At 38.1% G+C, this 14,358-nt stretch overlaps 1 protein-coding gene across 1 annotated transcript; it reads left to right on the forward strand.

The window, feature by feature from the left end:
- LOC145481779 (centrosomal protein of 19 kDa-like) lies at positions 1-11,203 on the forward strand. Its single transcript, XM_081460312.1, has 4 exons — positions 1-593; positions 5,367-5,418; positions 6,839-6,914; positions 9,283-11,203. The coding sequence occupies exons 1-4, from the start codon at positions 404-406 to the stop codon at positions 9,580-9,582; spliced, it is 618 nt and encodes a 205-aa protein (XP_081316438.1). The 5' UTR covers positions 1-403; the 3' UTR covers positions 9,583-11,203.
- Positions 11,204-14,358: the final 3,155 nt, after the last annotated feature.

Genomic DNA, 14,358 nt, shown 5'->3' on the forward strand with positions numbered 1-14,358 from the left:
TTGTTGATGGTCTTATCGATAACGATGAAAAAGCAGCTTCTTCTAAAAACTTAGCCAATTGAAAACTAGATTGCAAAAGCAATACCCTATTTATGACTAAAATGGCCAAAATTGATACCCTATTTTTGACCAAAACGGTTGAAAAACCACACCCTTTGGGACCGCACATACTTATATAGCCCGATATAGCCCATATAAGGGAATACCCCCCGGGGTATTCCCTTAAATTCCCTTGGTCGAAAATCTGGGTCTCATAAGACAGAGGCTTTCTTTTTAATTCAGACTATTGGACTCCCAAAAGATTTTTTTAGGATGTTATCCAGATCGAAGAAAACCGCTCTGCATCTAACCGGGAGTAAGACCCTACACTGTATGTCTTTAAACATCACGTATCTACCTTGCAATGACATTGTCTGCTGTACTACAAATCGTGGGCTCTGAATGCTCCAAACGTCAACAATGTGACTTCAAGTGCACGAGCTTGCGACCGAATGGTTTTCGTGAAAATAAGGTTAAAATGTTCACACCTCGCAAATGCGGCGTTAAATTCGATCCTCCGACCCTCGTAGTTTACTATGAAGTCAAACGTACAGGTATGTGTCGAGATATTTTAGTGAGAATCACGTGTTACAATTCACCTTTCAACCCATCGGACTTGGTTGAACTGATTCTTTCAGACAGAAATTGGAATTTGCACTATGTAAGCCAGAAGCATATGGTTAAGCTTATAGTTCTCATATGTTTAGTATTTAATAAGTCTTAAGGAAGGAGAGTACTTTTGCATGGGTTTTTTTCTAGGGGACTTGGGGACTGGCTTATTAATTAGCTAAACCTACAATGTGAAAGACATCGCTACAAATAAGTAACCTTAAATGAGTTAGGTCTTTAAAAGTATTTTACAATAATTTTATTTATGACAATGAACTATGGCTTACAAAAGGAAACAAATCATACAGATAAAGAAAGAAATAGAGAATACCGGAGCATTAACTAGAACTATTTTAATGTTAGTTGTAATAGTTGACACTAAGCTGCCCCATAGTGCAGGACATCAAAGTATCCATGGTGAACTGTTTTTCATGAGGCAACACACCTTTAATAAGCTTTTCTAATAGCACAGAGAAAGAGTTTTTCTGCAATAAATGTTGAATATCCTTGGCGGGGGAGGGAGGCATGGTGACCTCATGGTTAGTGCGCTCGTCTCCGGATCGAGCGGTCCAGGTTTGAGTCCTGGCTGGGGACATTGTGTTGTGTTCTTGGGCAAGGCACTTTACTCCCACAGTACCTCTCTCCACCCAGGTGTATAAATGGGTACTGGCGAACTTAATGCTGAGGGTAACCCTGCGATGAAACCAGGATAAGCTCCGGCCTGGTGGGCCACTTGGCTCATATGCAGACTTTACTGTTTTTACCCTTGGCAATCAGGAGGCCACTATATCTGTGTTGATATTGCCTCAGTGACTACATTAAAAAAATTGTCACATGATACAACAAGTAAACAAGTCTGTTTAAAATTAATGTTAACTTGGTTTGAAGCTAGAAGGTTGGAAATAATACAAACAGACAGCAATATTTTGAATCAGGTCCAGTAAATGTGATATTATAACAACGTTATGTCTGGAAAGTTAGGTAATGTTTTCTAATTTGAGATCAAGTCTGTTGATTCTGGTTTCTATAATTGGAACTTTTGATTTTCTTGTCTCAGAAAATACGTTTTGGACTGAATATTTGAAGTTTGTTGCTCCTTTCTTTGGCTTACCCTGATGAATATTCAGTAGAAATACATGTAACTCAAAATAAAATACAGTGGAACAAGCCTGCAAATAACAGGCGGTCATCGGACAATTGTCCGGTAAATTTGAGGTTTTGATAAGTAAAAGCTTAGCCTGGTCGGACACTCTGACTGGGCATTTCTGATAAACGAAAAATATTTTAACTGGAAATTTGCGGCCGAATATGGAACAAGTTATTTTATTATACTGCCACACAATATTATATCACTGGAAAGAGCATATAGACACTACTTGTAAAAAAGTTAATAAGCGTCTAGGACTTCTAGCACGCATACAATCTTGCCTCACTCTTAAAGCAGCGAAGTGTGTCTACAATACCCTTATTGAGCCAATCTTAAGTTATACTGACACTGCTTGGGGTGAACTGTCTGTTGGCTCCAGCAAAAGTCTGCAGCGGTTGCAAAACCGTGCTGCCCGTATCATTCTCAAGCGTGACTCTTCTAGAGATACTTTTAATGTTTTAGGGTGGACTGACTTGGAAACGAACCGTAAAATCCACAAATGTGTTTTAGTTTTTAAATGTTTGCATAACTTAGTTCCTCAGTATTTAAGTAACTATTTCATTAGGAACTACAATGTACATGGTTACAACACTCGAAGGAAGGCTGACCTCCATCTACCCAAACCCAAACTTAGCCTTGGCAAACGTACTTTTAGATTTTCTGGCACAGCCCTTTTTAATTCACTACCTTGTAAAATCCAACAAGCTGTATCACTCTCCTCTTTTAAAAATCTTGTCAAAGCCCATTTTATTTATAGCACCTAATTTATGATATCTATTTTTTTTTTCCCTACCAGTTCATGCTTGTAACTCGTTTCAATTTTTTAAACTCTTCTTATATAACTATTTCAACTACTAGACGTTAGTTTTTTTTAACTTTATTTTTATAACTATTTTATACCATTAGACGTTTTATATTTTTAGAAATTGTATTTAGCAGGGCCCCTCTGGATACCAGCCACTGTGCTGAATGGGCCACCCTGCATAAATAAAGTTTTACCTACCTACCTAATTTTATCATGCACAATGGGTCGTCTCAAATGTCACATCGAATTGTGCTAGTATCGATTTTATACTCAGTTGATTTTGCTTTTAAGCCATTCAAATTTGCAAGCAACATTTCGGCAAAGGTTCTACACTGAAATACCTTACTTTTAAGTTCTAATAGCGAAAAAAATTGGTCCAACCAGACTGGCTTTTTGTCAGGTCAAAACTTGTCTTTGGCCTAATGAATGACTTGCTTGTAGACAAAAATTATTTGCAGGCTTGTGGAACACCCTCAGGGAATGGCTAAGTGACTGCTTAATACAGGGTGACTGTCTAATACAGGTTGCAAGAAAAACAGAATTCGACCTCCAGTGAGGAAAAGACATTTGACCTCAACTTAGAAACATTCATTTCCAGCCTTTTAGTGATTTGCAAAAATAAAAAAGGAAATCACTGGTTGTACCTCATGTGTTACATTTATTTGAAACTGTATGAACAAGTAATTGACACTGTGTGACCGTTTAATACAAGTCAAGACAATAGCAAAAGTCCTGTTGGGACTTCGCAAATGGTGACCTCGACCACTTGATAGAGGTGACCGCTTAATAGAGGTCAAAATAACAGCAATTAAGGGAAGCAATTTTCGGGACTTTGAAAACTTACCGCTTAATAGAGGGTGACCCCTTGATATGGTGCTGCTCAACAATACAGATTCGAGTGTAACTTACTTCATACATGTAAACTTCAAATGCTGAATCAATCTTATGGTGTTGTCTTTCCAAGACCACCTTGTGCACCTGGACAGTTTTACAGAGACCTGACCTTGCATGCATCAGTGCTAAACTGAGATAATTTTATATACCTAAAAGACTAATTTTAGATAGTTTTAAATCAAAGTCGCATTATAGCCACAGTGCCCCTGGTGAAAATCAGCTTTCTTTCTTTTATTGTATTATTGATGGGGCAAGCAAAGTTAAATAAAGGTTGCATGCCTACCTACCTACATGTAACATCTTTTGATTCCATATTTTTGTGGAGACTCCTACATCGTGTAGAATACCTGCTCAAGTTTTAATCTCTGGGCCAAATTGAGGAATTGGTGTTGGTATTTTGTTCTCTGAATAGGCAAGAACCAGTTACTGACTACATCTTAATCCTAGTGGCTTTTTGTTGGGTGTATTAATTTTATTTTTGTCTTGCCCAGGCTGTTTTGATGTATAGTCAGCCAAATACATAATCCTGTATGTAAACAAATAGATGTGATTGCATGGAAAAGAATATCTTCCATTTTATTTTCTCAGAGTAACGTGTGTTAGGTTATTCTGCCTTTAATTCTCAACTAAACGAAACTTTCATCAACAAAATAAGTTCTAAACAAAAGAAGATATGGAAAAACATGTTAAAAGACAAATAAACGTTATTTAAGCAATAGAGCACTTTTACCATGTTTGCACAGCCTCGTGTAAATATGATGAGGGTTGGGAGAATTCAAGACAGTTATGCAAACCCAAGACATACATGTAGTCATAACTTTCAAAAATTCTCCCCGTCTCCCGAGCGTTTGATGAGGCTATGTAAACATGGAAAAAGTGCTCTGCTGGTTTTATAAAAATAATTCTCAAAAATATGCACAAATCTAAAATGTCATAACCATGTTTACATGCTCTCATCTAAACACACCTGTCAGCCAATGAGAGCGTGCGTAGTGGCTCAATTACTTTATAAAACATGACGTTTCAGCGTCATCTTGTCGTCATTATGAAATGCAGATTTAAGTCATTCAGTTCAGATGTAGCTTAGAAAGAGATTTAGATTTGGGTGCAGAGGGAAGCTGGAATACTTGATTTATGAGATGTTGCTAATCAAAGAAAAAAGACCAATTTAACCACACAAGCAAAATCTATTCAGCCAAAAGTGTTTAATTGGCTGTCGTTGTTCCTCACTTTATCCTTGACTCCTTAACACCTATGCTAGAATATATCCGAACTGAACAACTTAAGTCTTTGATATTTAAATAATGGCGACAAGATGATTTCAAAATACAGTAAAGTTCCAAATTTAAGTGAGGAGACAACCAAACGTAATAACCACCATCTGGAAAGTAATGCTGACACATTGTCCCGACTAATAAATCTCAATTGTAGTAAGCCCTGAACAGGGTGCAAGCCCCCCAAAAGAACATGAGACACCATTTTCAGATATTTTCAAATTTCTCTATTGAGTCTACTGTACAGTTATATCTTACTAAATCTCAATTTGATCAGGATAAAACGTACTTTTTCAACACAAAGTGTGGCCAGTCCATTTTGTTTAAAACTGACCAAACTGTGTTTCTGGCCACAGGAGGAGTGTGCCTGAGAGAATGTGTGTCCAAGGTGGAGACATACATGTGCTCTGAAACCCCATGACTTTAGGGAAATTAATGAGCAACACAAGAGGAACTATTTTTTTAGTCAGCTTTGGCCCAGTTCAAGTGGGTTACCCATTAAATATGTTTCAAAAACGTGATTGTGTTTTCTAATCAACACATGTATACATGTCTGCCTGGGCAGTTGCCAACGATATTTTTTTTGGTTTACTTTTAGGAAAGCTGCACAAACGATCGATGCCAATAAGAAAGTTAAACAAAGATTCAAGGTGAGTGGCAAAAGGTAATAACAGTGCTCAGCATCAATTATTTGTATCCTGAGCAAAAAGGCTTACAATTATAATACTTCTGTCATAAGTGGATACCTTCGGAACACAACAAAGGTGTCCGTAACTGGAGCAGGCCACTTAGTAATAGGAGAATGGTTCTCGTAAGCGGCCACTAGAGGTGTAAGGTGTTTATGGCCACTTACAGGAGCTTGCCCAGCTATTGGTAACAAATGCAAAAAATACCACCTTTTCAAACGATTGTTTTTGCTTTTTATAATGTCAAAACATGTAACTGTATACAGTCAGATAACTGCATTACTATGCGATATACAGATTCTAACTGCAGCACTACCTGCAATACTATGTGATATACATCCCAACTGCAGCACTAGTTGATTGATTAAAATAACATTCCGAGGCTGACGGGATTTCATTTCGGGTGTCCGCTTATGGGAGCTTAAAAACAAAGGAAAAGTCTAGATCATAAGCCCTCAAAGTATCCTCAAAGTCTGCTTACAGGAATGAATAAATACAGAGTTTGTATGGGAGTTTAAATGGGATTTTGGGAAGGCAGTCATACGTAGAACTTTGTGCTTACGAGGGTGGACGTTAACTCAGAGCTTCCATTGTATTGCGAGCCATTTAAGAAGTTCTTTGATGCTTCAGCTGAAGTCTACAGTGTTTTTTTCTAGTCCATTAACCAAGCTTGTTGGGACTGTCCTGGCAGAATATTCCCCCAATTGATCCCCCCCCCCCCCTCCCTAGGTCTTAACATGTACGTGTACCATCAAGACCTCAGCCTGATATTTCACATTCTTGAGCAAGACTGGTTCACAATAGATTTAGTGAATTTGAAGTCCTCTAGGTGTCCATATCCAGTAGCAGATTTGGAGTGGGGGATCTAAATTCTAATGGGGCGAGACCCCTTATATGACAATGATTGTTACTAAGGGCCCTTTTACAAGGAGGGAGGGTTACCCTAGCAAGTGGGTTAACCCTAGCTAGGGGGGCAAAAGGTAGCATGGGTTTACAAGCAAAATTTCACAGGGTTGTGGGGTAACCCTACAACCTGGGACAACCTTGATGCGCGGTTACATTCAAAGGGTCTGGGAACAATTAGAAAGTTAACCCGGGTACCCAGGTTAACCCTACCTGGAGTGTTTACAAGGAAGAAAGTTAACATGCCTGCCAGGGTAACTGTAGCACCCAGATAGGGTAACCTGCCTACCCAGGTAACCCTAGCTGTCTTGTCAACTCAACGAAGAAAAAAAGAGGAAATGTGTGAGTGTGCTAGTACATGTAACCGGCTTGCTAGGGTAACCCTCTCTCCTTCTAAAGAGGCCCTAAATGTATCAAGGGAACAAATTTGAAAATGATAAAAGTTTGTTTTCTCTAACAACAGTCTTCCCTTTTTCTGTAGCATTCCAGATGTGGTAACTGATTTAAAGAAGAGCTCCAATCATGGAAAATATTTAGAAGATATCTCACACAAACAGGTAACTTTTTCAATTTTTTTTATGCATAGTATGTTTTGTACAGTTTGTCTGTAGACATCTGTAGACATGACACCTTATTTTTAAAAGCTTTTGGTTCTTTAAGTGAAGGTGATTGACAGAGCTACTGTAGTTTGGTATAGATCTCTATAAAGCACAGACATTAGTTTTAAAAAATTATGACACTTTTTCTCCCTTACTTGTAAATCAAGCTTTAAAATTGCCACTTGACCCCTACCCTTTCAAGCTGATCGAGCGCTCAGAGATGGGTGTCCAATGATGCCAACTCACAAAAAGTGCATACAGCTATTTCAAGAAAGCTTGTCAGATGAAATCATTAATCCTACAGTGCACAACAAGATCAAGTGGTGGTCTGGATATTCATTGAAATTTTGTAGTGGAAATCTACAAATTTGTATTAGCAAGGGTACGTTAGATTTTCCCCTGATACGACCATTTTTGTGTAGCTTGTCTCTCACTGTTACAGTACATAACTTTTACACATACAGTAGTTTAGAAAACTTGTAAAGTCACTGTGGCGCGTAGAAGCTTGGTTCCAAAAGTCTGAGCAAAAAGTAAACCTAAGAAATGATGTTTGCCAAGTTGTCATATCCAATTAAGTATTCAGCGCCTGCAGCAGCTCTCTACTTCTACCCATTTTAATTTTCGGGATGTTCGCGTCCACTTTTACGCTTTATTCTGACAACCTTTCTCGAAACAGATGTCAATTAGTGATTTCTATCATGTGAGGGCACAGCCCGAGTCAACTATCAGGCACAGAAATTGAGAGCGAATAATCTAACTGTTTTAGTATAAATCTACTAGCCATTCAAAACTTTATCTAAATTATCCTCCTGACAGACAGCTTGAAAATGCAAAGAAGTGGCCATTATTTCAATTGTTAAGAAGTGCACACTGCTACGTTACTCACTATCTATTAAACAATTAAATTATGAGGTCGAGATTTCTATTGCATGATAGTTGACAAGGACGCAGCCTGAGTCAACTATCACACATAGAAATCAAGAGCGAGTAATCTACCGGTAATTGTTTTAGTATAAATCTACTAGTCGTTCAAAACTTTATCTAAATCCTCCTCACAGACACTTCAAAAACGCCAAGAAGCGACTGTGATCTCGTTAACAAGGGCACACTGCTACGCTACTCACTATCTATCACAGAATAGAAAGTGAGTAGCCAATCAGAGAATGCCATTTGAGATAGAATGCTAGTAGATTTATACTAACACAGAATAGATAATGAGTAGTGTAGCCAATCAGGTAGCACTATTTGTGATAGAATGCTAGTAGATTTTTACTAATTGCCAATAGAATGTGTGCACTTCAAAACAGAAATATAAAAATTAGCTGTTGTGGTTCAAGTTCTCAAGAATACTTAGAAATTGGTCATTTCACATTGTTCTTGTTTTCATACATGTAGAACGTCTATGAATTTTAAAGATATGCATAATTTAAATACAGGCTGAGCCATTGCTCTGCATGACGTTCTTGTCGCTGTTGCCTAGTTTGCATGGGCTCTGAAGTGTCTCAAGGGTACAACTTTGACATAGGCTTCATGAGAAAAGCCTTTTGCAGCGAGATTTCTGAAATGATGTTTTGACAATAAGAGAGCATAGGGCTACTCTTTTCTTCTGAGATACCTGGTCATCTTTGATGGGCAACAACAACAACAACAACAACAAGGCTTATTTGAACTGTAAAATTAACTTAATTACCAATTAAACAATACGGCATGGCTCAAGCTGGAACTTGGAAGCTCGATTTCAGGAGTAAAGCCATCAAAATTTAAAGTTTTTGGGAGATGAAAATCCTAATAGGCAATATAGACACCAGCCTCTCTTCAAGCTAGCAAGATGACTAGCCTGACATCTGATTCAGTGGCGTCATGCCTGTTACTACATGTACAGTATGGCCACGTTCTATTAGATGACCCAAAAGTTTATAATTTAATTTGTCGTTTTTAAAATAATTTTATTTACATGTATTTACTGTAAGAAGCCCTTTAATACAACCCACTCTATCAAATGACCAGATGTTTGTGGCTTGATAGTTGCATGTACATGCTATTTCACCGTACCTAAAGTTAAGTCTGTATTGAGTCAGTGTCTTGTACTGACATTATCATGTCTTCTGGGGTGATTGTTTAGTGTTCGTATCGTACCGCCCCCGAGATGAACGCTTCTTCTTCGTATTAGCTTTTAAAATTTGTTTATCTCACCAGTTGGTTACACTGGTCATTCCTTAGTGGTGCACCCCTCCTAAGAAAAATCCTGGATCCACCTGTGACTTGATCTACATTTTCACTGCAGTTAGTCAGAAATAATATCCTTTTTTTTTTTTTTTTTTTTCAGTTAGAGAATCTTCTAACAATGATACAAAACAAAATGAATGGCAAAGATCCAATTCAACTCAAGGATTCCGCACTCCGATTAAAATCATCACCAAACAACAGTGACCAAGAGGAAGACTTAAATAAACTGGATGACTACGAGCTCGACAAGAGAAAAGCTGACATGGACAAGGATTTTGAAAAGAACCGAATCAAGCCTGGAGATGAAGACTTCGTGTATGACAAGGAAGTGGAGTTTAATGAGGGCAAGATAGAGTCAGGATGGGACGATGATGATGAATATTCTGATCCAGAGTTCTGAAATTATTTATAACAAGCATTGAATTGTGGAGGTTGTAAAAAAAGGTCTTTTTTTACTGCAGTTTGCGATTTTGGTGTATCGATATTATGCATTTAGGTACATAAATTCTGGATGTTTGGAGAACTTTGGTCGTGGGAATTTCTACAGTAAATTATTTTATATGCAATACGATCAACGTCTTAATGTAACATTCCAATGTTTCTCTTAATAAAAAGAATGATTTAACTGGTCATAGCAAGAATGAGCATAAAATTATTTTTTGCTAAGTCACTTTTTTTTTGTCAAGTCCTTGAAAGTTTGCTAGATCCTTCAAAAAAAGTTCTCCAAAAGGAAAAAGGTATTTTTAAGAAACAAAGTCTTTACATCTTCACCAACAGTCCTTCGAAAATCAACAGAAAGCACAAGCTACTCTAAATGGCAAGCTCAAACTGGTTTCAATGCAAACTTTTCAACATTTAAATTTGAGGAAAAATCACAGGTATGACAAAATTCTTAAATCTGATTGGTTACCAGCAGCTCGGCTGTTGTAGGACAGATATACTTAAATGGGTTTCCTCGCGTGGATCTCAAGTTTGTTATGATTTATAACATGACTGAGTCGTCCAATAGGCCTTTTTGCGACACTTGGTCACGTGACAGATAATTTCTAAACTTTTATCTACAGCTAAGTGAATTTCGGAATTGGGAAGAGCGTGTTTTAAATAGCCAGAAAACCAATTTCAAGTAAGGTTGAGTTCTAATGACGATTTATATATTGCACAAATTAGAAGGTATTGTGTAGAAGTGATGAAGTGATGAAGTGACAAGCGAGAGCTGAAAATACGTCTGCGTTCGAAGGCTAACACCACGCCGGTGAAATTCGAAAACGGCGTTTTCGCTCTGAAAACACATCAGATGTTTTCCTTTCACACTACGCCGGAGAAATTTAAAAACGCAACAATCACCGGTCATTTTGGATTTGTGTTTGAGAAAAACTCGAGTAGGGAAATCACATAATTATCGTGACGTCATCATTTTCGGAAAGTTCCGATCCGTTTTCAAAATGTTTTCCGTGTAGACTAGAACGCTAAGCCGGCGCTTTCAAATTCCTCCGGTTTGAAGAGAGTTTATGGAAAGCTCCGTTCTCGTGATAGATTAGTGTCGATGGCAAGTCTAACCATAAAAATAAAGCTGCGTTTTCAAATTTCTCCGGCGTATAGTGTGGGCGTATTGACATAGTGTAGTCGGCGTAATATGGGCGGGGCCTAAATCAGGCCCCGCCCATACAAAGCGGACTACACTACGTCAATAGGGAGCTTAAGCAACGACAACGACGACGTCGAGGACGACGCCTAGTAAAAAACGTATTTATATTTTACAGCGAAATTTGCGATTGTCTAGATCTGTTCAGTACGCCAATGGCTCTTAAAACGTGCTTAAGCTAAATATGCAACGACGGTGTTGAATTCCAAATGGAAAAACGAAAGATTAGCCTTCGTCGACCTTGTTCCGTAGATGACGCAGAACTTGGTCATTTTACGTTGTTGTTTTGCAGAGGGCGGCAAAGAAATGTACAAAGATTTATAACGCACGTGCACAGCATCTGTTTTGCTCATTAGACCTTTTGCTTAGTGACGTTCTCGTTGCCGTCGTCGTCGTGGTTTGCTTAAGCTCCCTAGTAGGGAGCTTAAGCAACGACAACGGCGACGGCGAGGACGGTGCCAAGTTAAAACTTTATTTACATTTTACCAGCGAAATTCGCAATTGTCTAGATCTGGTCAGTACGCCAATGGCTTTAAAAAGGTGTTCAGGCTAAATATGCAATGACAGCGTCCAATTCCAAATGGAAATACGAAACATTGGCCGTCGTCGTTCACGTTGCTCAGACTACGCAGAACTTTGTCATTTCACGTTGTTGTTTTGATGAGGACGGCAAAGAAATGTACAAAGATTTATAACGCACGTGCACAGCTTGTTTTCCTCATTAAACGTTTTGTTTGGTGACGGTCTGGTTGCCGTCGTCGTCGTGGTTTGCTTAAGCTCCCTTGTCTGTTCTTGAAAAGCACTTCACGTGACCAGCTGTTGCAATAGGCCTACTGGGCCTATAATCATACTCGTGATTAAATAAATCGGTCATCCGCTTCGCGATCGTCCTATTCACACGTATGACTGCAAACCAAATTGCACTCCAGTCAGTCTTAACCGCGCGGCCTAAGGCGAAAGTGGTTCTTTAAATCGGGCAACTTCCACTTTTTCTGTCGCCTTGTTCCGGCGGAATTAGAAATCATGGGCTAAACTGTTTTAAAGAGATGACTTTTGAGCTTCTTCAGCTGTTATTTCACGACGAACTGATTATTTACGGAGTCGAAATAATGTTTTTGCAATAGAAGCATTTTTGCGAGTCTTCCTGTAATTGAAACATTTGCCATTGCTTTAAAAGATATGTTTGTGCAATCAATGCTTGACGAAACATTGGCAGTTATCGGTTTCGCACGAGTTCCTGCGCGTATACAAATGAAATTTAGATATCCCGCACTTATTGAAATGAGAAGACGAACCAATCAAATGATTGCATTTAATCAGCCATGGGTTGTGTGGTGGCAAAACGTGTGCAAATGTAAATTGCAAATCATACATCGCTGAAACATTTTCTCCGTTGAGTTTCTTGGTCGCACATCTGCATGTACCATCCCGTTCAAGAATTCAACTAGCGGAAATTTGCTCTAAACTAGCTCTTTAAGTAGCTCTCGGCCACTTCTAGGAACACTGCAGTACCAAGCTCTCAGTTGGACTGTCCTTTCGTTTTGAACGAAAAACATGCAATAAGAATTTACTCCAAGCAAACCTTGCAAGGGCGTGTTTCGAATAAGATGGTTTTTGCGTCTACCAAGGTAAGAACAGACTGTGACTGAAAACAATATATTTTGTAGAGTTAATTTATATAACTTACCCTCTTTCTTCTTCGAACGTTTTCTATGAATACTGGTAAACATTTCGAAACAATAAGCACTCTTCAAATTTATCAGCTAAACCCTCGGTCCACTCAATCATGAACGTCGACATTTAGAACTTCAGACTATCGGTGAATTCATCCTGATGGTGATATTTTGTAATAAAAAAACTTCCGAAGAACTGATACAATTGATTTCTTATTTTCGAAACTGCATGTTGAATTCGCTCATTATATTCAAATTACTTGTTTCAACGCAATGAAATGGCTTGTTACAGGCATGTATTAGTATCAGTATTACGAGCTTGATTAGAGAAGGCTGAATGCTTAGGTATCCTGAAAAACACTGGCAAATAATTTGTGTATTTTTTTAAATTTTATTCTTTTCCGGGACTGAGCAATGACGATGAAACGGACAGAGGTCTCAGTGGTGTGATCCATGGCACGATTACTTCAGGTAAGTTGAACCGTTCACTCACATCTTTTATAAATCAAAATTTATATTCTCCTCACAGACCGCAATGCATTTCTTTTAATGTCAGTTCTGAGAATTTGGTAGTACATCAAGCCAATATGCCAAAGTTTAAGATTTTTGCTTTCTGTCATCACCCATCTGCTTCATGACAATTTAGGGATATCATAAGACACAAACGTCGCCTTGATTGGATGAGATCTTGCTCTCTTCTCCGCAGAAGCCTTAAGGCCCTTCTTCGGGTGGGAAGAATCCGTTGAACACTATGAGTGCAGGCGCATGTTTACCATTCGACTTTGATTTTTAGCTTGCAAGAGTTGTTATTTCGGCCATTGTTTGTGAAGAATTTTTTTACGTTCTTTCATGGATATTTTTCCTCTGCCTTCTTCTTTATGCCACCTCTCTTGCACGCATTTTGTTTGTCGTTGTTGTCGCTGTTGTTGTTGTTTTTGTTTTTGCCAAAAAACCTTTGATTTTATTATTACTTACGTTGCTTTTACGATCACTTTGTAGATTGGTGTGTTTGTAGTTCCTCATGGTTTAGGAAAACGAATGAAAATGAAGCTGTAATGAAATGAGATGAAGGATGTCTTTCTGATTAACATATAAAATGGTGAGTTTATAAATATTTATTTACCATTGTATTTATCTTGTATTACTGGTCATGTTAAACACACTACGATTTTTGTTGGTTGTTGAGTTATGAACAAAACTGTAACTAAGCACGGGCAGCTATTCAAATTTCCTGGAAATTGTCCGTATCCTCATTATAGTTGAATTGTCGGAAACTTCAGTCGAATCACCGTGAACTTACAAAGCAGTAAACCTCGCTTGTGTGAACTGAAATAATCTCTCAATTAGTGAATTAAATTAGTGAATTACACTTTTACGCCAAAAGGCACGAGTTTTGACAATTAAGGCAACTGGATAATTTCAAGGGCCAACAAGATTCGAAATTTGTTTTTGCTTCGAAAGGATATATCTGTCATATCTTGTCGAGAATGCATTGCGGGCTTTTGAAAACCTTTATTAGAAAAACGCAACTGACATTTTCCAGTCAAATTGTAACCAAAGTTTCTTGTGGATATTTTTCTACGTAAGAAGTTTTGTTTGAGGTATCCATCACATTTCTTAAGAACGGATAACTAAATAGTTTATACAACTGAATTATATTTTTCACGGGCTTTCATTGTGGTATTAACGAATATTGACAAATAGCTTCGCTGTTCAGAACACTCACTTTTTATTCTCCCCTCTGAAGTTTGGTGACCTTGAATAACCTTCATAGGGCGGTTTGTTTTGCATTTTTCATTATAATGCAAATTAATAATTAGTAACGTGATTTCTGCACAGATAAACAGATCTACATCGGAAG

This window comes from Orbicella franksi, chromosome 3, assembly GCF_964199315.1.
Source record: "Orbicella franksi chromosome 3, jaOrbFran1.1, whole genome shotgun sequence".
NCBI lineage: Eukaryota > Metazoa > Cnidaria > Anthozoa > Scleractinia > Merulinidae > Orbicella > Orbicella franksi.